This window comes from Chanos chanos, chromosome 2 (assembly GCF_902362185.1).
Source record: "Chanos chanos chromosome 2, fChaCha1.1, whole genome shotgun sequence".
In the NCBI taxonomy this organism is placed as follows: Eukaryota; Metazoa; Chordata; class Actinopteri; order Gonorynchiformes; family Chanidae; genus Chanos; species Chanos chanos.
Window position 1 is genome coordinate 27,678,340 of NC_044496.1, and position 22,879 is coordinate 27,701,218.

Here is a 22,879-nt window from a genome sequence, read left to right on the forward strand (position 1 = left end):
TATAACGCATACACATCAAAATATTACACCCACGTCGAAGGGGAGACTACCAATCAACTGCTGTAGAAAACCAGATTTGGCACTGGGTTTAGATTTAGTTCACAGAACACCATGGCATCCTACAAAGATACACACAAAAACAACACGTAAACAGAACCCGGGGGTGACTGAGACAGCAGCTCGTTGCTACCATTAAAATACAGAGTTGGGTTTCTGAATGACAAAGGAGAAAGGTTTGAAATGTAAAACGTTGGTTTTCCAAACATCATATTTCCTTCTTGAGTGGATGTTCAGGTGAACAGAAGAATTATTAAGATACAGCAGATGAGTACAGTTTCCAGAAGGAAGCTAACACCGGTCGCTCTGGACATCAGCCTGTCTCCATACTGGTCCAACAGTTGCATGGCCACACCATTGGTCCAGCCAAAGCCCAGCTACAAGAGCACACAGACCACAGCAATCAGCACAAACACCCAGACATACACACACACAAATATCATCAGTGCCACAGGGGAAAGCAGACTGTGTTTTGGATGAAGAGCAGGTAGTGAGGCAGATTAGTATTGATGGTTTTAGTAGTTTTGGTTTACATCATGTCACGACAGAGTTCGCTCCTGCTTAAGAGCATGAAGGAGTATCTCTGCAAGCAAAGAAGAATTCAGTGCTGTTTGACTGCTTGTTTTTGAAAATGATTTTTAAAAATGTGAAATGGGTTTCACATTCACCGAGCCAATATTCTCCCACAAATATCAGTGAAACGGTGACTCCCTGTTGTGTTACTTCAGTAAGGAAATCCCCCAGAAAAGACAGACTCTATCTCTTGCTCTCTTGCTCACTCTCTCTCTAGTTTGAATGAGGTCTTTTTTTTTTTTTTACTGCTGTGTTTTTTAATCCGGCTCCATTTTTAATGTTTTGCACATTTTAATTACGGATTTTATGAGTCAGTGACCACTAATTTTATGGTCTGCATCAGAATTATTTAATCTGTTCATTCTCTGCATCATCCACATTCCCCATTTTATTCCACAGAGTCCAACACCAAATAACATTCTTACTCTCAACAAGATTTTTAAAAACTGACTAAATTCACAAAGGGATAAATATTTAATTTAATCTTCTGTCTGTAACAAAAATCAGTAGTTATAAAATATGCATATATATTCATGAAGCCTGGGCAAGATTACATAATATGAACAGAAAAGGCAAGATAATAATAATGATAATGATAACCATACCTGTACTTCATACTCGCCACCTCCTCCGGGTTTTCCATCTCCATTAACATCATACTGTGTGTGTGTGTGTGTGTGTGTGTGTGTGTGTGTGTGAGAGAGAGAGAGAGAGAGAGAGAGAGAGAGAGAGAGGGAGGGGGGGAGGGAAGCGACATGATTAAAAAGAGCTGGCCCATAAGGAATGAGAGACAGAAAAGGTCAAAGGGCATTTGCTTTAATCCTGTTGAACAGGAACCACCAAGTGCCTCCTATGCATCTGGATACATTGAAAGCTAAACAAAGGTAAGAGTAAAACAGCGTAAAGTATGCTAGTTTGGGATGATTCAATAATAGACACAATGACAATGTTTTTTGAGTAACAGATAGGTAATTAAAGGAATTCCTGTGATTCTCTTAGATGTTCAGTCAATGAAAGGAGCAGCTAACCTTCTCAAACATGGCATCATAGTTGACGTACGCCCGCCAGTTTGTATAGATCCACCTCTGGGTCAAATCAAAGGCTGTCTCTTTTGCCTCTGTTGAATTGAGTTTTGATAAGCCTGAGAGAGACAAGAGAGACAGACAAAAGGAAAGAGAGAGAGAGAGAAAAACGAATGCTGTGTTCAGCGGAGGGAGCAATTTTAATGGCAGTTTTACTGTCTCTCGAGGATATTAAATGTCACCTACTAATAAGCTCCTTTTTCCCCCTCACAGAGTCAAAATGTTACATCTAGCACACTGGGTGGAAAAGACCAACAAAAGTATATCTGTGCTATCAGTTATATAGTTATGGATGAAATTATATACACTTCAGTATTTAAAACAGCAAATGATATGTCTAATGAAGGGGTTTTAAATAAGTTGCTTTAGAAGATACTTCAAGGTCACACTACTCAAAATTACTTCCTTTATATTCAAGGTTGGTCGACTGGTAGTTTGGATGTTGGAGGCTTACCTTCAATAAGCATGTGCTGGAGAGGAGGCCAGGCATTCGGCATGTCCCACTGTTGTCCACTGACGTTGAGGGATGTCGGCACACCGTTTGGGTACTTTAGAGCACCACTGGCCTGCAGACGGATCAGAGACAGAGAGAGAGAGAGAGAAAAGGAAAGTCAAGAGTAGATGTGTGAGGGAACACTTAGGCCTTTGCAGTGTTGGAATCCTTCTCCTAAGCGCCATCTGCTGGCCAGTCATATTTTACACAAACAAAGAGCTCATCTGTGGGGCTGTGATATTTCACTCACTTTAAAAGGTTAGAGTGTGTACAAACAAACTCTACAAGAGATTAAACAGCTTCACGCAGCACTCAGGAGGAAAAGCCAATATGGTTTATTCAGTTTGTCTTACCTATGAGCAAACACAGTGACGAAAAAGCTAGTGTTGGTTTATGCTAGTGGAAGCTTAAGGTATATAAGGTCACAGTTGCTGCATTATGTCAGCATGTTTGAAGAGTGTAATTAGCAGGTCATTAAGAGCCCCAGCTGATAGTCACAAACCATGAAGACAATTAAACAAAGAGTGAGGAGAACCGTTTTCATTCCATTATTAAGAAGGTGCTGTTTTCATGCAGGTAACTCTGTCATACACGCCACACGGCTTTGATTCTCTGTGTGCAAACACACGACGACTCACTGAACAGAAAGTCCCTTCTTAAACACATAAAAAGACACCATTGTTTAAAAAGGCTTTTTTTTAATGGAAAGCTACAGGAGTGGGAGTCAATGAAGAATACCAGTATTTTCACTGATGTGCAGTCATCGCCCATGGCAATCCTAATTCCTCTTGTCCTATAGGCCACATTGGTAATGTTATGGCCCTAAGCTGCATAATTTTACAAGGATGAGGTAAGGTTTAGGGTGAAGTTACCAGAGTTTAGTCCCAGAGGTCTGGAGGCATGCCGTTTCTATCTTCCCTTCCATCAGGGCCAACAGGTATGTGTGTGTGTGTGTGTGTGTGTGCTCTCTAACTAATCACAGACCACAGTGGTTCACCTGACAGGCAAACCAGGTGAACTCAGGACCCACAGGGCTGGCTTTGACGAAAACCTGACTTAAGGTGTGCAGTCAGAGTTTTGTATTTATGTGGTCGTGACAGACAAGGTCTCACAGTCAATTGATCCCGAGAAGCTGATTCTCATGTCTACCTCAGGCATACAGCCGATTCGTGCACCACACCACTACTGTGACAGTTAAATATATCCAGCCTAAGTTAGCTTGTTACCTGACTGTCTAATACTAAATCATAGCTTGGACATTTTATTTAGGCTTGGGAATTTTGAACAGCTTTCACCTGTACGAATTACAAACTAAAATGGACAGTTTCGTATTGCTCTGACCAGTAACAGTTTGCTCATGGTGGCAACAACACTCGGTTTTAGCTCCTACCAAGCGGCCACATCTTAAGACTGTGAACCACAAATCCAATGAATATACAACTCATAGTTTAATAGGTCAATCTGTAGACAGTGATTCAGTCACCTGTGACTCCGGTTGAGGCAACTCCATAAACTACATAAAAACAGAATGAGCAGATTGAGGTGTGTGATACTGTTCTATACAGTGCTGTGTATTCTGTATGAAAAAGCACTGACCTTCAGGTACTGTAACGCCCTCTCTCCCATGCTGGGCTGAGAGTAGCACTGAGCCCAAAGAGGTGCCAGGTTAGATGGGTAGAAGGACAGGTGTCTGGAGTTGCTAAGCAAGTTGTAGTCAAACCAGGAGCCCATTTCTGGGTCCCACAGAAGACTCTCTATGGCCTTTATCCTGGCACTGACGGCTTGGTCGTATCGCTTTGCCGCCTCTTCGTTACCTGAACAACATGATCGCATAAAAGTCACACTTATTCAGTTCCACTAGAGTGCTCTGCTGAACCACAATGGCTTAAACTAACTACACCTCCAAACATCATCTGTTCCTGGATTTGGCAATATTAACAAACCCTCAAACCTGATTCGTCACTACTGTGAGTAAGATACCTCTGATTAGTGAATCAGTGTCTTTGGGAGCAAATATACAAATGGGCATTGGAGAGGTACAACCAGCATTGATTCTCAAGCTTTACAATGACCCTATTCTGTTAATAAAACAGAATGAATGTGTGTGCGCATGTGTGTGTGTGTATACAACTCTCACCCACTATCCTATAGAGGTATGCCAGCACGCGTTCGTTGCGACACATGAGGGCATTGAGATCTGCGGGCAGGATGGCGCTGGTGCGGGTGTCTTTGAATGTTCCTCCGCTCTGGTTCTGACTGTTTATGTACCAACGTGAGGTGTAGTCCCAGCCAGATTCTGCTCCGGCTTTCAACTCCACCCACAGTTTCTCCTGAGCATCTGACAGCCAGATACAAAACCAGCCCATAGTTCTGATTACTTATAATTACTTAAATCTACACACAGTCTACTCTCAGCGACCATTCTGATCCGAGTGGCTAACTAACTATCATTCAAAGGCATGAGATGAAAAAAAAGCATGTTAAACAGTAAGTTCAAGTCACAGCAGGATTTGGCCCAAACCAATATTAACCAATAAATATGCACCAAAACGTACAGACTATGCAAAGAGTGGAGTGACCCTGTGCTATTCAACTTTCAGAGAGAGACCTCAAACACACCGGCATCTCCCAGGTAGCTAATGTTAGCCGTTCACAACAATAAGATTTGCCTGGCTAGCATAATAGACATAAAAATTGCTTGGCAAAGTATCAAACACAAGGCAATAGTAGAGAGAGAGCAATCATGAACAAATAATGTATATTCAGGCATGTAATAGGTGGAAAGTGCTGAGTCTTTACCTGGAGATAATCCCTCTGCTAGCTCTACATCATCGGTAAAGGACTCCGGTCTGGAAAAGTGTTTTAAGATTTATTTGAGATGACACACTGTTTCAAAGGGGAAACAATACACAGAAACAATGTGAAATAGGAAAACAGTGATCAGAACATAATCCATGAGGGGGCAGTTGTTTCTAATTCCTACCTGGGCAGGCCCACCTCCACATTGTAACGATTGAGAACATGTGTTGTCCCATGCAGATCCAGAGAGACCGAGCGATTCTGCATCCAGAAGTTGTATTCCCTCTCTAAGGCTGGCAAAGCCAGTCTACCAAGACAACACACACATTTATGCCTCTGCTCTACAGCATTCATAGCTCTGGTCGTAATGTGAAAAATCTACATGAGTGTAGCTGATTATGAAAAAAAGAAAAAAACATTCATTACTTGATAAATTCATGGTCTTTGGTGGCCTCATAGAAACTCTCCACCATAAGAGCGAGGAATGGAGGTTGGCTGCGCCGCTCGAAGTAAATTCGACATCCGTTTGGTACAAAACCATATCTGCATAAAATTAATGAAAAGAGGGTGACAAAGCAGACCCAAGACCTTTTCTGCGTACTTGACATCTATGCAGACCATGGAAACCAAGGACAAAAATGAAGACAGACCAGACATTTTCGCAATAAGAATTTGATGCGACCTTTTTAATTATAACATCCCTTTAAAAAATATAGCACAAGGATGCTGATGAAACAGGTTGGAAGAAAGTTATGAATGGGTTTATTGATAAACTTGAGCTGGCATTTGAGTTGGCCTCAGATAACCCTCTTTGAGGTAGTCGAAATCAATGGGGTTTTGTTTTTTGTTGCAGATCAGGCCAGTCATGCTGTACCAATGTGTGGAGAAAGTTGAGAGACTTAAAATGAAAGAGGGGTGTGTGTGTGACAGATGGGAAGAGTTTAAATAGAGGCGAGCTCACTTGTCCACCAGGAACAGAAAATTCTGGATCATTCCTTTGGCGGTGTCGGTCATCTCAGACAAGAGGAGACCATTCAACACCCAATATGAATCCCTGAGAAACGGATAGAGACATATCAGACAGGCTTTACGAGAGTTTTTATGGCACGTTTGTTTGAGCGCGCTCCCTCTGATGCGCTGTCTTTGCCAAAGTCCCTGACATTTATATCCTCAGCTATTGGTCAACATCTATAATTGTGCATTAGTGTTAGCTTATACATGTAGGGTATCATTGTAAATTACAAACTACTGTCAAGATAAGGTTAACTTTTGCCTGCCCACAGCAAATAGCAGAGAGATAAGAACCAGACAGAGTTGGCACAAACTGGTCTCGCTGTTAAAGATGGTATTCCTACGGTATTAAATCTTATTACTACCTTACATTAATCAGTGCTGATTTAATTATTGAGATATCAATAGATCTTTCCATACAATCATTTCTTGTACAGGTTACACAATATTCATTATGCATCCTGTTACTAATGGTGTTACTATAATACTGAGTTCATTTGAAATCATAGGTCAAGGTTAAGAGGAAAACTGTTTCTAATTAACATCTGATTTCAGCATTAGTTACAATTGCTTCCATTTTTGGTGATAAATATTTCAGGGTTAAATATGTCATGTGAGAAAACAAGCAGACAATTTAGTGCTTTACATTTTATTTCTTTCAGGCAGTGATTTGATGTATTGATTTATCTGAATGTGTCATGATATGAATTTGTAAACTTTAATTCATTACCTCTTGATTACACTTTCTAATGTATCTAATGTTCTAATACTTCAAAGTGTCATGCTGTTATTTACTGGGTCATATATTGATGTGTATTTCATTGTTCAAAGTAAGTGTGGTTGTTTTGCTTTAGCCTAGAGCAGTTTTTTCAGGTCTAAACTCCATTGCAACTAAGACCTTTGAACGGCAAAATGTTTTGCTTGTTAACTTGTTAAAAAAAGGTTACACTAGGTAATGTGAATGTGAAAGAAAAGGCTATTTGTGTGTGTGTGTGTGTGTGTGTGTGTGTGTGTGTGTGTGTGTGTGTGTGTGTGTGCGCGTCTGCACACTTCACTGATTGCCTCATCCTGTCAGTGAAACACACCCTCGGCAGCAGTGTGTGTAGAGATATATTTGTGGACCCGGAGCTGATTCAGAGAAGCATTATACAAGTCCTTGACAGTGGGTGCCAAATTCCCATATGCCCACTCACCAGTAGTAGAGCTCACGGAAGCGTCCCCCTGGCACTACGACAGGGTGTGGGGTGTAGATGCTGGAGTACAGTTCAGGATGAATCCTTACATCATCACGAAGCTGTGAACACACTCAAACACATAGTACAATAAGGACTGGGGTTTTTCTTAATCTTGGCGTTTGTTGGCATTTTAATAGCAAAACTGTGAGGACAAACATAAAACACACACACACACACACACACACACACACACACACACACACACGCTGATTTACACACACAGGTTTACTGTCCTTACACTGGCAGCTTGTGTGAACTATATATCAGTTTTCATATTCTAAAATCAAAGCCAGATGATTCATATGGACTGCCTGTACAGGGAGAAACTGACTTTGGCATTAAATAATAATTTGGCATTAAAATTTCTTTAACATTTGTGGCTATAGTCAGTCTCTTGGTCAGAAAAAAGACATTTTTTTGTCATGTAACGTATTCTTTTTATGTGTAACTTAATCTATCTAGGCATGAAACTTTTTGATCATTTGAAATCAAGCCCTCAGGTCTGAGGAGAAGGAAAACTACAGCAGGAGAACTACCTTCATTTCTTTGGATACAAAAACATGCATAAACTAAAGCAGGAGTTTTTCGTGACTACTGTACTTTTGAAGTGTAGTTTCTACTTTTCATTTCTATTCACCAACCTAGGTCAAGTGAGAGTTTGAATGATCAGATTTTTTATCAATAGTTTTCTGTGCTCACTTTCTTTGCTTCCCAATTCTCAAAACTGGATAAATGGAGTGGCCACTTTGAGGACTTGAGGGCATTCTTAAAATGTCAGCTTTATTTTGTTTTAACAAACTCAATCCCATTACTAACGTTACAGGACAAGGAGACAAGGCAAAGCAAGTATACAATAATATTGGATTATTAAAGGGACCATCATTCAAATACTTCAAATGTTTATTTGACCAATGTCTGGTTCAATGCCAGCGTTTTGGGTGCCAACAGCACCTATATCTCTCAAATTAACAGAACATGAAAGCTTACATGGCCAGCACAGAAAGGAAAAGTTGTACCTCTGCAATCAACAATCCTTTAGTCTTATTTTATGGCTACAACCATAAAATAAGACTTAGATATAGCCATCTTCATCCATTTATTGTATATTCACCTTTCGTCCAAGTGACTTCCATAACCCATTCAACTGTTTAGCCCACTCACGAAGCGTTGTATCAGCAATCTTGGACAGAAAATGAGGGCTGAAAATAAGGAAATTCACATCATCTCTGTTGCAACCTCACTACTTTAGTCTGGGCTCATAATATTCAATAATGAATCATTAAACTGGTGACAGTGGGTAAAAAAAAAAAATCTAAAAATGCAAGGTCTCACTTATCACGCCAGTCTGGTGGAACCCACGGCTCGAACTCTTTCCCTGGTTCCTCAAAGAACGTGCTCAAGAACTCCTGTAGCTCTGTCCGCGGTACAACTCCATCCGGAAACTTTGACGTTAGATTTTGGAATGCCCCCAAAACTACTTCTGCAGATGAAACGAAAAAAAAGGGAACGGCATTAGCCGAGGTCGCAGACCAAGATGTTTATAGGGTGGCTGGACAAAAGAGAGACAGAAGACTTACCCGGGGCTGCAGTCAACTTCATATCCACAAAGTGCTTGTCATCGTTAAACAGTTTAGCTGTCTGTATCTGTTTCAAAATTTCTCCTGTGCAATAGATTTCACTGACAAGACAGCGCACACCCGCACACATACATACACACACACACAAGACACAAGGCATAGAAGGGAGGGAGGGGGGTAGGTAAAAGTACAGGGAACAGGGAAATGATGTTAGCTTCTGTGCACGCGCCATATCTTCAGGCCGTGGTAACAAGCACAAGATCAATGGACTTTTTGTCAGTTTTACGGTTTTTGGTGTCTTTTCAGAGATACCCCGTCACAATTTGCTCACTTAATGTTTGCTTTATTATTAGAATGAACTATCTCTGTTCTGATTGTACTGGATTACAGTGAGACGTATCCCTACTCAGAATGTTGAACATTCGCAGAAATAGCCGGAAACTGTCTGTAACCACCTTTCTTTGTTCTGAATTACAATATAAAAGAACGTAAACTTGCAAAGCACACTCTAAACTGTCTGAGAGGTCTTCTGACCTACGATCTTTAACAGTAAATATTAACTAGGAGTCTCTAAATGCTTTCAGCTGTCAAAACTGGGAAAATGTAAAAGTTAAACGGCATAAATTTAAGACTAACCTGTCACAGGGGGGAGGCAGAGCCCACACCTCAGACACGAGGAGAAAGGCAGAAAAGATCCACATACTAATCCACTTCATTTTCACAAGATAAATACACGTTTTAAAAACCTACTCAAGTCAGGCTCCTACCACCTTGTCACTGCAGCAGTGGTAGAAAAACAGCTGGGACAGTCGGGTTCTCCCTATATTTATCAGTGCATGCATGATGTGTTTTTTTTTGTTGTTTTTTTTTATTGCTCTAGTGACTAAGCAAATCACAATCTCTTGTTACAACTGATGTCTGCAGTAGGCTAGCTCACTATGGTCTGTGAGGGCAGCACACTGAGAGCTTAGTCGGAAACAGTGTTAATGGTCAATGCCCTAGTTTATTGCATGAAAAGATATAAAACTAAGGAGGGAGCGTTGAAGGCTGAAACTCAGCGGTCTACAAATGTTTAAACAGTGAGTTCTTAACTCCGTTCTTTATTATGTTTTCCTGAGGTCTTGCAAAACCGGCTGTAGCGGAACTGTATGAAAAAACACTGCCATCTAGCGATAAGGACAACCGTGAGAGAAAAAAAAAAATTGGGGGACCAGAAGAATTTTTACTGAATGCTTTCCTTTAGCTTTGGCCAAAATGAAGGAAAAGATTGGCAATAGCAACTTTATCATAGAAACCGCCCAGCTGTGGACTGGATGTTAGAGAACCGGGCTTATGACTGAATGGTTGCTGGTTTGATTCCCGGGACCGACATCCATGGCTGTGTGCCCTCGAGCAAGGAATGGTGCCCACTGCTGTGTGTGTGTGTGTGTGTGTGTGCGCGCTCACTGGTGTGTAAGGATGGGTTAGAAGCAGAGGACAAATTCACACTGTTTGCAGTGTGTGTGTGTGCACAATTGCTGAGATTATATTCTATTTTGGAGAAAATGTAAGTTTAAAGCACTGAACCACTGTTGGACACTGACTAATCTTCCCTAATTATGTTCACACCATAATGAAACACCTAATTTTACAAATATTTCAGTTGTCATGGGAACAAAAAACTGCAAAATCTTTATTAAAAAAAAAAAAAAAAAAAAACCACACACATTGTGGGTGTGGCCAGGATTTTCTTCCACACTGCAGGTTTTGCTGCACAGAGGTTTGTTTAAGGTGATTTACCTTTAATTCTGAATATTTTGCTTTCTAACGCTAAATTTCACATTTTTGGTGGAAACACAGTGATGAGAGATTTATGCAGTATTTGTGATCAAATTTCACAGTTACTACCAGGTGTTTAAGTGGAAGAAAACAAACACAAACACACATCAGATGATAGAATTTCAGTGAGCTTTATTTTTCCAAACAAAAACCTTTCAATCATATCTGCTATGAACCATTAAACTTCAACCTCACAGAACTTTTTAAGTGAATTCAGCATCACTGAAAAAAAAATCCAATTTAACAGCCAAATTTCAGAACAAAGGCCTAAATGTCTCATTTTCAATTTTAATCTTGTACTGTCCTTTTAACACTGAACAACCTGATCATATTTCACTGGGCAAGAAATACAAACAAAAAGCAAACATTTGGCCAAATTCAAGGGGATAGTAGTTTCTCAACACAGGTTTTCCCATTCCCACAACCTTTTTCCATATTCCAATTCTTTTGTTTGTTTGTTTCAATTTTCCAATTAAAAAAAAAAAAAGAAAATCACCCACACCACCCCTCCTACCCATCATCAAAGGAAAAAAAAAACTGATCCATCAGCACCCCTGAATTCAAGTTCTCTCTAATCTAAGACATAGATCTTTCATGTCCAGTTTCTCAGACTGACAGCTGATATCCAGAGAGGATGCTGATGCATCAGGGCAGCTACGAACCCATCCCAAACCCTCCCTAAAAAAAACAAAAAACAATAAAACCCTTCTGAAGAATGAGAATTTATCATTCATATGAAAGACAATTTAAACACTTCAATTGAAACATTGGCAAGATGCTCTCCATCTCATTCTTCAAAAACTAGGGGGAAAAAAAAAAGACAGCCCTTGTAGAATTGACAACACATTCAAACATGTGAACAAATGAGTCATGAGAACTCATCTCTACACTTGAACGAGCTGCTATTTCCACACTGGAGCAGTGCACATAAAAAAAAACAAAACAAAAAACAAACAGGCAGCTGCCAAAATGCCTGATTAACTCCTATTCTCTCATCTAGAGTCACACAGATCTCCTTTACACTAGCCATAAATAACCCCAAACCCCAAAAGAAAACCATTTATCACAATTTAGGCCATCTGTGTGCATATGGGGCCAACTGTAGACTTGAGAATAGGAGTCTGGAACCCAACTGTGTTCTAAGGCGTTCTTCACCCCCATGTTCTCCCAGTAACACGCCAACGAACACGCCGTGGCTGAAGGTCATTTCCAACGTGATCGTAGGGTCTACTAAAGACCATTTAGACAGCTGTTTGCCATCCACGTAGAACAGCACACTTTACACATGGTGGTAACAGCCTTCCGAAAACACAGTTGGGATCCAAAAACGAGCATCTTACCTGACAAATGGAACAGGGACCCCCCCACACACACACACACACACACACATTTAAAGACCAAATTCATTCGTCAACCATAGACAGGATCAGCTGACCTTATGGGAGGGGGATAATACACATACCACATCCCATCCCTCCAAAAAAAGATGTTAACATCTCTCTCTCTCTCTCTATATATATATATATATATATATATATATATATATATATATATATATATATATATATATATATAAAAAAAAACTTGGACAAAAGTGTCCTAAGCAGTCCCCCCAGCCCCCTGCACAAGTTAACAATTGTGAGTCCTTCACGACCTTTAGTGTTTAATGGGGGAAGGGGGAAGCCAAAGAGAGAGAGAGACTCTGTCGCAGTAGAAATCAAAGGAAAAAAACAAAGCAAAACAAAACAAACAAGCATTTTGGTTATCAGCACCCTTACAACCCCAGCGTTACCCAATATTTATCAACTCACACCCCCCCCACCCACCCACCCCTCCCCCCTCTCCATCACATCCCTGCTCCATAGAGTGCAGGCAGCGCTGGGCAGTGCAGTCTGTCTTATTGCCCAACCCCAGAACTCAAGTCAAAACTCAAGTGCAGCCCACACTGCCAGAGTTTCACTTTCTTTTTTTTTTTAATATATATATATATATATATATATGAAATCATCTCTGCAGCATCTTATGTAAACTGGTTTTAGAAAAAACCCAGCAGACTTACGATGCACTGCAAGACTTCTTTTTGTCGCCGCTACATTTAAATGTTGAGTCATTTGCTTGTCAGGTACATTTCTCCACCCAGTTCTTCTTGGAGCAAAGACAAACTACATTTTCTTCATTTTTTTGCCTCTGTCTCTAAAAAAAAAAAAAAAAAAAGGCGACTCAACTCAGATTTTCAATGTACCAGTGCCAAAAGGCAGTGAACACAGTCCAATGTAACAGCTGTACACACCATTTACAACTTTGTAGTTTTTCCACACGGCCAATTAAGCTGCACTGCAGCGAGAAGCTTGACGACATTTTTGCAAATCGTCATTTACCTCCTGGTGAACAGACTTGCCCTGACTAAGGGGTCCTGGCAAGTGCCTCGTAAGTCAGTGTGTGTAACAAGCAAAGGCTGGAAAGCAAAGAACTTCTGTCCATGTTTTCAGTTCCACATACACTGGCTATTTTTTCAAGCCACCGAAAACAAAACAGAACCAAAAAAAAAAAAAAAAAGCGAAGACGGGGAACTCATGTCAGCACTGGTCTAAGTATAGAGAGGTAAATAACCAGGAGAGGAGAGGGACAAAAAAAAAAAGTCCCAGGACTCATTTTATGCACCAGCTTTCAAAGCGGGATGTGAAGCTAAACCTTAGCATCTCCAGAGAAGTCTGGAAGAGCAACACACTTCAACGGTTATTTACACCCAAAAACACCAAGCTGAGGGGGAGAAAAAAAAAAGAAAAATTAAATTTGGAGGCAAATTTCACAGCTCAAAACATCTGGACCCTCATGAAAGGTGCGCTGACTCTATTGTCCAATTTGTTGGGGAACAGCAGAGAGGGGACAAAAACGTGCTCCAGTGCTGACAGAATCCCAGATCTTAGATGCTCCTCATCGTCCAGCCTCTTATGCTTGTTTTAAAACAATCTTTTAAAAATGAAAGAAAGTATTTACAACGTTTTACAGCGTGCCACATCTATACAGACGGCACATCTCAGAGAACATGGTGACCACCTAACAGGAATGCGAAACTGCACGGTACAATCCCAAAAAAAAAAAAAAAGAAAGAAAAGGTAACCAACTCAAACAAATCTGAATTTTCCACATTCTGCTCATCTGGGAAATCATCATGGCCCTAAACAAGGCTGCTGGGTGTCTCTGAACAAGTCCCTTAGTGTTGGTACACTGAAGACAGGAGGAGGAAAGAGTTTGGATCCATAGAAGTGTGCGGTTCATTATGGCAAAATGGGAAATTAACCACAAAAAAGGAGCGCATTTTGGGACATTTAACAAACAAAAACCCCCGCGAATATCTGCCCCTTTCTTTCATCACCATAATCAGCTCCAGGTCAACAGGAAATCGCAGTTGCTTCTCCCACCACACACAAGCTGTAGTCATGTGTACAAGAAATCAGTAATTTCACCTCAAATCCAAATGCCAACACCTCCACCCCTCCCCCATCAAGTCTTTGTAAAATAGATCAGCCCGACCTCTTCAATGATGTTTCTACTCAATCCAAAAAAGAAAAAGAAAAAAAAATACAGGCAAATAGGGATGGAAGGGTGGATCTTCTGAAAGGAAGAATGAAATTTGGTTGGTACCAAGTGATGGCAAGAACAGGATGAGTGGTACATCGAGGAAAAGAGGTTATTACTTTTTCAACATGTTCAGCTGCTTGTTAAGGCACTTGATACAAATTGCTAAAAAACTGGGGGGTGGGATTAAACGGAAAAAGACAGGGGGGTGGGCTAATGAGGACAGTGAAGAAACAGGTGGTGTGGAAGGCCGGTGGTGTGAGAGTGTGATGAAGAGCAAGTCAGGTCCCCCCCCAATGACAAATCCACTTCTTTATTCGCTCCATCACTCCTCACAAGTGCTATTTTTGTCTTCTTTTAAGTCTTCAGGAAGCAAAAGTTGCAGCAGTCCTTCAGAGGGCCATGGTTCCTTTCCCTTTGTTTGTCCGGCATAATCACATTCCTTATGGTGGCACGAAAACGAGAAGAAAGCTAGGGGTAAGGTAGGAAGACAGACGGAAGATATCTGATGAAGGGGGGAAAAAAAAACAGCCCTCCCCCCTAAGAAAGTCTTGGGAGGAAAGGGGGAGAAAAAAAAAAAAAGGAAAGGAAAAGGGGGAAAGACATGAGATTGGTGATCTGGAAAACAAGAGGAAAAAAAACAAAACGAGAGCCATTAGCACTTTTCTCCATCTGAAATGAAACAGACACATCTCCCTTGAAAGAAATAACAATCAAAAGCAATGAGAAACTTGTGGCATAGGGACGGTTTTCTATTGCTGTATAGACACACCTGGTCTGCTCAAGCCTTGACCTCCTCCCCACTCTCGCTATGGTACTCGGCCACATAGAGACTCTTATCAATGCTGCTGGGGATGGGTTTGATCTCCGTGCCAAGCTGCTCCTCAATGCCCTTCAGGTTAAAGCGGTCGTCATAGGTGATCAGGTTAATGGCCAGACCCAGGTGCCCAAATCGACCTGAACACAGATATGGGTGGAACTTAGTGGAAATAGTTCTCTCTCAAATTAAACAAAAACACATGTTTACACACACAAAACCAAATGCAAAGTTACACAGGTTCACAGGTTCAATCAAATATTGTACAGATAAATAATGCAACTGTCTGCATTGCAATATGTGCAGGCTTTCCAAATGAGCAAACAGTGAAACATTAAAAATAACAGAAATAACCAACAAAATGAACACTGGCAGTTGGTTTATTCTTCATACACATTATCCTGAAATGTCTTAAATGTTAACAAAACATTTTGCCTTGTGAAAAAGTAACAACTGTCCAATATCAAGCTAAAATTCTTTTGGGGGATGGGATTGCAAGCCTAAGGCATTGACAGATTTAAGTCTCAATTGGTAGCTCGTGATAGACAGCTCAGCTTAAGATACAGAACTCAGTGTTTAATGAAAATGGTCGCAAACTGTTGCAAAATCGTTACACTAACGGAGTTTTGATTTATTAGCGACAAACGTCCTTACCAGATCTACCGATGCGATGGAGATACGTTTCTCCAAGCTTTGGAAAATCAAAGTTGATCACCACATTCACAGCTTGAATGTCAATTCCTCTAGTGAAGAGATCTAAGAGCCAGAAACACATGTACTTCAGTTTTTATGTACTGTGTCTGACAAAGTAAACTTCAAAAACAAAGCACCCAACGAAAAAGCAAAACAATGAAACCAAGGAGCTTACCAGTGCAGACAAGATTCCGGCACAGGCCGTTTCTAAAATCATGGAACACACGGTTTCTGTGTTCCTAAAACCCAACAACAAACAAATAAGACACAGCCAATTAAACCACAGATAGCTACAGGCAAACCTTCCAAGTGTAAAATGATATTCTGTTTGCCTGACCTGTCTCATCTTGGCGTGAATGTAGAAACAGGAGTAGCCCAGCTGGGAGATTTTCTTCGCCAAGAGCTCAACTCGTTGGGACGAATTGCAAAAGATTATGGACTGATTTATCTGAAGCTGAAAGACACCAAACAAAGGAAAAGCCAGAACAATAAAAGATGCTGATACACAAACACTGGACCTCAACACAAGATGTTTGTTCTAAATTTCATCACGTTAATTTTGACATTATGTTTGGAAAGGTAGATCAACAAACTTTTTCCACCACACTGCATGTGCAGTGCCCCAGTGTGGCCAAAAAACAAAACCAAAACCATTCTGTAAGGAGGCCCAAACTTACCCTGGAGAACAGAGTATTAAGGCAATGGACTTTCTGCCTCTCGGTCACGTAGGCGTAATACTGCGTCACTCCCTTCAGAGTCAGCTCCTCCATCAGGTTAATCTCGTAAGGCTTCTGCAGATGGGCGTTCTATTGAGGGGTACAGATACAGGTCAACCTCACAGACTAAAACATCACCTCCACACTAATGACAGATGACAGGTCAGCTCTGAAAAGCCCAAAGTGTTAACCAGTTCTCATTTTTCCCCCCAGTCAATCCACACAGTAATTAAACATTGAAAACCAAAGACAGGGGCATAGGGTAATTTGTATGAAACACTACTCGGCACACGAAGCAAATTTAAATTTAAAAAGGCGACGCCAAAGTCCAAGATGAAACAGACATTCATTCTGGCAAGCTCCTGAGGCTGTAAATCTTGGAACATATATTGTAAACGCCATCATCAAAAACTGATCTTGGCAACAGTGGACATTTTTTAATAGCTCAGGAAACAGGAAAACAAAGTCTTGATTTAACAGGCCTACAGCCAGATAAAAAAAAATGTCTGGGAGAGAGAAGTGAGGAATGGCAATTCAGAGACACTCTGATCGTCTGTAACTCAGACCATGAAGGCAGGCTTACAGTGAACCACAACCACAATCACTCCAATGTGACCCCAAACTTCTCTCTCCTTCACCTGAACCTGATTAGAATTCAGCCTGGTCTCAGTGGTCTTATGTCTTTGTGTTTTGTATTTGTTCACCATCTTAAGTTATTTCTTATTCTGTAAACATCTCTCAGATCAGACCTACAGGGCAACCCTTTCACAGTGCTTGTGAGAAACTCTGAAAAACCGACAAGAACATTTCACAGCTGGAAAAGCCTTCATATGATCTTTTTAAAATAACTATACTCCATTTTGAATTTGAGGCGCTCAACACAACTGTGCTATGTTTAAAGTTAAACTGAAATAGCTGAGCGTTCAGAGCATGTCCACTAAGATGACTAGCACCTAATGGAGCTCACTGTATGTAATCAAATCCCATGAAGTTGCCTAATCAGTCGACATTTTTCCCCTAATCTGCACAGATGAACGTTAGCCACATTAGGCTCTGTTTGTCCCAGTTTTCTCTGTGATTAACCACAGCTCATTTCTGAGGAAAACCTGCCAAGCTGGGGCAATGCTGCATTCTTTTCAACGGGTGATTGATTGTTCTGGAGCTGTCGTGGCTGTCTTGTGATTGGTTAAATATGGTCAGAAAATAGCACTGTGATGTTACACTTGCTTGGCCTCCTGAAAAGGCCCATTTACAGCAAACTCTAGTACCTGCTCAGTCATTGAGCTTTATTCTTGGTCTCTAGGTGGATAACGTCCAAGAATTTAGCTGGTAGTTTCATTTGTAAAAAAGATATTGTGGATAAAACCGGGTAAATTCCTCGGCGAAACTGGGTATTTGATCAGTAAAATTTAATGCCACGCTGCCTTTGTTGTCCAGGAAAAAAAGAAAGAGGTGGAGGAAGTCTAAGGGCTGTGTTCTCACCATGAATTTCTGTACACTGAGCGGGAAGGTTGCAGAGTACAGTAGGATTTGCCTCTGTTTGGGCAAGAAGCTCAGAATTTCTTCCATCATCTGAACAAAGTCTTGAGACAGAAGCTTGTCTGCCTGTTCAACAATCGAAAGAAAGACTGAGTGTGTCACATTCAATTCAATATGTATCTATAAATTACAAAGAGCCAATGACATAAGGCAGACTTCAAAGTACAGCTTAGAGTTACAGTATCAGAATGTCCATCTCTATATAAATAGACCATCATAAAAGGACCAAAGAGCTGCTTTACAGTCTCATAAAAAGGTGTTTCTCTGTCATTTACCTCATCCAGTACGATCATCTGGACTTGGCTAACCTTTGCCACGCCCTTTTTGATAAGGTCTAAAATCCTTCCTGGAGTGGCAATCACAACATGCACTATAAAAAAAAAAAAGGAAAAAAGTTACAAAACAAACAACTGCACTCATTAGACGTGAAATCATTAACATTATCTTAGGAAAAAAGTTTTACTGGAGTATAAAAGTCCTTTTCTACAGGCACAGCGAGAGGTCCCGGATTCTGTGTTTACCTGTCTCATCTAGTCTCATGATGTCATCACGCAGGTTAGTTCCACCTGTGGTTGCCATGACCTTGACCCCGCCCATATGTTTGCTGACCTGGATGCAGATCTGGCTCACTTGCAGAGCCAATTCCCTGGTGGGCACAATGACCAACGCTGAAGGTGGGGGAGAGGAAAAAAAAAAATTTTAAAAAAAGGGGGTGATTTACAGACATTAGTCTATAGAACCCAGCAAGAGAGAGGGAGAGAAAAAAGAAAAATCAAGCCTGTACTACACAGTAAATGAAATGGTGGGGAGGGGGTGACAAAATGTGCCAAAGCATCAAGGTGTATCCTGAGGGGACAGACAGGGTGACTCAGTTCTTACCTTGTATGCAGTCCTTCTTCAGGTCAATGCGTTCAAGTAAGGGAATGAGGTAGGCGCCACTTTTTCCTGTGCCGTTCTTGGCTCTGGCCAGAATGTCCCTCCCAGATAACGCGATGGGAATGCTTTCCTCCTGCATGGGAGAGGAGGAGGAGCACAGAAATGAGCATATGGGCCTGAGGAGAGCCCCGTGCTGGCTGCACACATTTTGAAAGGACGAGACCAACCTGTCCGAGTCACGAAAGACACACAAGGGCCTGCTTCTCTGAGTCTTTACCAGGCTGGTCTTTTCTTTAGTTTGTGTATGACCACAGACACTCAACAAGCAGTTTAAGGCATCTGTAATACTTCTCTGGCCACATCATTGGTTTCCATATGAAACCAATGTACACTCAGATAAATCTGGATTGATGAGTATAAACTGAGATACGTGAACAAATGCTATTCATCACAAAATCAATAGGTCAACTGAGAGCAAACCAGGAAAATAATCAAGCAACCATGAGCACAAATGATTCACAACATATGAACCTGATAATCAACAGTACAGTCTTTCATGCTAGACACAATTACTCAGTGTGTACATACTGTGGACAGGTTATATAACAAATGTTAAAAAAAAAATCACACATAAAAAAATGCAATAAAGAATGACAGAAAAGCAAATAATATTACACCACTGACAGCAGAGAACAAAGAACTTGTCCATTTGTTCAGGACTAAACTAACTGGAGAGCTATACACTTGGGGAAGAAAAAGAAAAAAACCTAATACTAGCTCAGGAGTCGGTTGTGTTGCTATTGACAGCCAGGCCAGCCACTGAGAACATACCGCATCAATCTGACAGAGCAATTTGGATTTGTTTTAGTTTTTTGTTTTGTTTGCTGACAGAACAATTTGCTGAACTTCTTATTAGGGGTTAATTAAACTGTAGCTGACTGTCAACACCTCAGGTGCTGTAAATATTAAAACCTATTTCTCACTTTGGTTTTAATATTACAAAAATGACATACAACCAATAAGACAAGCTTTGGAATCACAATAACTGGTCAACCCATACAGGATTAAACATGCACTTCACATATTACACACACAGGTTCAGCTGACAGTCTTTCATACTAAGCCTAATGACAGCAAACAGATTACCACTTTCATGTAACTTTTGCCTAAACTGAGGACAGAACAGTCAAAATCTTGCTTGTTAAGAAATACACACATGCACATGTGCTGGACTTTCAGTGGTGACGTTTTCTTAAGGCTTGTGTACCTGAATGGGTGACGGCTTCTCCCAGCCCATCTCAAAGATGCCCATCAGCAACTCCCGTTTCAGGCAGTAATCCTCAAACTCGTTGCCCTTGGTTGCCGTCACATCCTGCGTGTGTCACAAACACCAGAGAGAGTGACCTCCTAAAATCTGAATCACTGCCCAACATTAATGTGAACCGATCAAATCATAGGCTACTGAGTCCATTCCTGAAGTTTAACTGAAGAAATACTTTCTCTACAGCCGACAGGACTGCATCTGACAAGCTACGACAAAACATTGGAAAAGGACGTACATGGCTCCAAAGAAAGACTATTTAAGTTCCCACATGGGCAGCTCAGCTAGTTAACAGGTTTCCTTTAAGAAACTGCACTTACCGAAGTTTTCATACGCATGTCCTTTGGAGGAAGCTTTAAATTCTTCTTCCAGTCATCCCCAGGTCTAGTGAAGACAGGCAATCATGTTAAGTAAACCAGAGCTTCAAGTCACAGTACATTAATTCAAGTTGAAATGGGTGGGGGGGCCGGGGAGGGGGAGGTGAGAATTCTCATCCTCATAGAGCACAGTTAGTTTTGTTCAGTTAGCTAAGACTTATACTGAAGCCAGTCAGGACTGAATATTTTCAAATGTAGTAAAGCACTTTCACAATCTAAACAGAAGTACTGTCTGCACGTACAACAGACGACCAGTCTGGCACTGATCCGGGTTCTGATATTTCCCTCAGGTGCGAGTGACACCAGCCTGATTAGAGGATGACATTGTAGCATCAGCTTACTTGATGACAGTGTTGGCTGTGGGCACTGGCTGGGAACTGCCGTTATTGATTGTGCTGGAGGCTTTGATCTGGGTGGGCTGCGTCGTCTGAGGACCCCCTCCACCTCCACCTGGTCCCCCTGCTGGCTTCACAGAGCCCCTCAGTTGGCCATTCTGATTGGACAAGCCCAGGATCACGGGGTTTTCTGTTCTGGCCGTGCTCATGTCTGTTCAGTTGTCCTTCTTCCAAACAGTTTGTGAAAGTCTAACTTTATTTAAACAGCAGGGATGCTCCTTCACCCCAACGAGTTTACAAGCCAACTTGCAATTTGTCCTTTATGTCTCCTTGTTAAATGTTCAGAGGGAAAAGAACGCACACGTTCCGTTCCAAAAAAAAAAAAAAGAAAAAGAAAAAGAAAACCTCACTATAATTTCTTTTTTTTTTCCCCTCTTTTTGTTCCTCAGTGTCTTTTAGTTCACCAAAATTCAAATGTCACTCATTAAATGAGGCATTAATATTGCAAGCTGGAGAATTAGATGGGTCTTTTTTCTTTCCAACAGAATCGCTCCTTGTAAAGGTACAGTTTCACAAACCAGTTGGCCAGACAGCCAAAATGTTAGTCATTTTAGTTTCACCTTCCAAGTCTACTCCTTTCTCTCCTAATTCTCAAAGTCCACAAATTCTGGATATTTCAACCTATGATGAGAGGAGAGATCAAGTTATGGACACGAATATTACAGTAAAAAATTGACATTCAAATACGTTATAAACTCTAACACGAACATGTCCGAAGCGTAACACATTTTAGGCTTAAAGGCTTAATAGATATTAAACTGGTTAGGGCATGCCATTTCGCTGACCAAACTGGCCAGACAAATGTTTTTTTTTTTTAATAAAAATAAATCTGAACCGCACGGAGAACAATTTACAGTGCTATACCAATATCCTGCAAGTGCCAGTTAATCCAACTCGGAACAACCTTGCACACTGCAAACTGTAATGAAAGAGTAGGCCTCAGCTGCATGAAACGTTAGATGTGAAAGACAAACGTAATTTTCATCGCATACATTCGTTTATTACGCTTATGTCAATACAAATTAACCACAAGTTCGACCGACTGAACGTCAATCTGGCATTGTCTAATCAGCAGAACTACCAAATACGGCTCGAAAAGTACTAGTGTAAATGCTACCAACAGCAACCTCCTATAGCTACAGTAATGTGTCAGGAAGTGCTTGTTTACAAAACACAGGTTAATTGTACGCTTAACGTTACTATTTCTTGAGCGTGCCGTACTATCAAACCAATTCTATGAAGAAAGGCACCATTCTAAGCTTGAAAGTAATGCGCCGTTGAGCAGATCTGTCGACAAAGTATACTTGCTAACGTTATCATCAAGGTATAAACGATGGCTTGTCCATCCTACTTATCCAGCTAGCAGCTTAGCATGCTAGCATCCACTGCGTATGAGCTTGCTCGCACGCCAACTGCGACTCTTATTACAATGACTACCGAACGAGGTTCGTTATTGTAATAGTACAGCCGGTTCAACTGCTGAGTAAATGTGCGATACACTGAACTGGTATAACATCAGGTCAGGTGGCAGGGCGAAAGCGGTCACAGATTGCTGACTAATTTAACTCTAGCTTAGGACATTAGCCATGACGTTGGCTATATTTGCCAACACAGATAAGTAGCTAGCCGTCCAATGTTAGCATTAGAGAAAATATCCTAAGCTAAACTCGGTTAGCTCGCTAACGCACGACAGTTAGCCAAAACATCTTATGTATGGTTAAATCGCATGCGAAACAAGAAACAAAAACATTTTATTCAACAACACTGCTCAATTTTCCATTTTCATAAAACAAGAGCTAAACATTTCTATATCTGCGTAACGACGATGTCTTCAAATTGCCGACAAATATCGAGCATGGATACTAATGCTAACAACCGAATCAGCTAGCCGGCCAGTCTGTAACTGAGGTAAAAGAAAGGA

General features: G+C 41.0%; 2 protein-coding genes across 2 annotated transcripts; both read right to left on the bottom strand.

Moving 5' to 3' along the window:
* Positions 1 to 273: 273 nt before the first annotated feature.
* Positions 274 to 9,528, bottom strand: treh (trehalase (brush-border membrane glycoprotein)). The gene is made up of 15 exons (XM_030765215.1): positions 9,464 to 9,528; positions 8,828 to 8,928; positions 8,583 to 8,730; positions 8,362 to 8,449; positions 7,209 to 7,309; positions 5,966 to 6,058; positions 5,431 to 5,547; positions 5,189 to 5,311; positions 5,005 to 5,054; positions 4,343 to 4,543; positions 3,802 to 4,019; positions 2,167 to 2,278; positions 1,659 to 1,771; positions 1,236 to 1,289; positions 274 to 434 (listed from the first exon to the last, which is right to left on the bottom strand). Exons 1-15 carry the CDS (start codon positions 9,526 to 9,528, stop codon positions 291 to 293), a joined length of 1,728 nt encoding a protein of 575 aa, XP_030621075.1. The 3' UTR covers positions 274 to 290.
* Positions 9,529 to 14,216: 4,688 nt separating this feature from the next.
* ddx6 (DEAD (Asp-Glu-Ala-Asp) box helicase 6) lies at positions 14,217 to 21,332 on the bottom strand. The gene is made up of 13 exons (XM_030765780.1): positions 20,905 to 21,332; positions 20,507 to 20,570; positions 20,133 to 20,237; positions 18,869 to 18,998; positions 18,511 to 18,657; positions 18,265 to 18,359; positions 17,933 to 18,055; positions 16,412 to 16,540; positions 16,072 to 16,188; positions 15,910 to 15,973; positions 15,696 to 15,797; positions 14,997 to 15,181; positions 14,217 to 14,842 (listed from the first exon to the last, which is right to left on the bottom strand). Exons 1-12 carry the CDS (start codon positions 21,105 to 21,107, stop codon positions 15,006 to 15,008), a joined length of 1,455 nt encoding a protein of 484 aa, XP_030621640.1. The 5' UTR covers positions 21,108 to 21,332; the 3' UTR covers positions 14,217 to 14,842; positions 14,997 to 15,005.
* Positions 21,333 to 22,879: the final 1,547 nt, after the last annotated feature.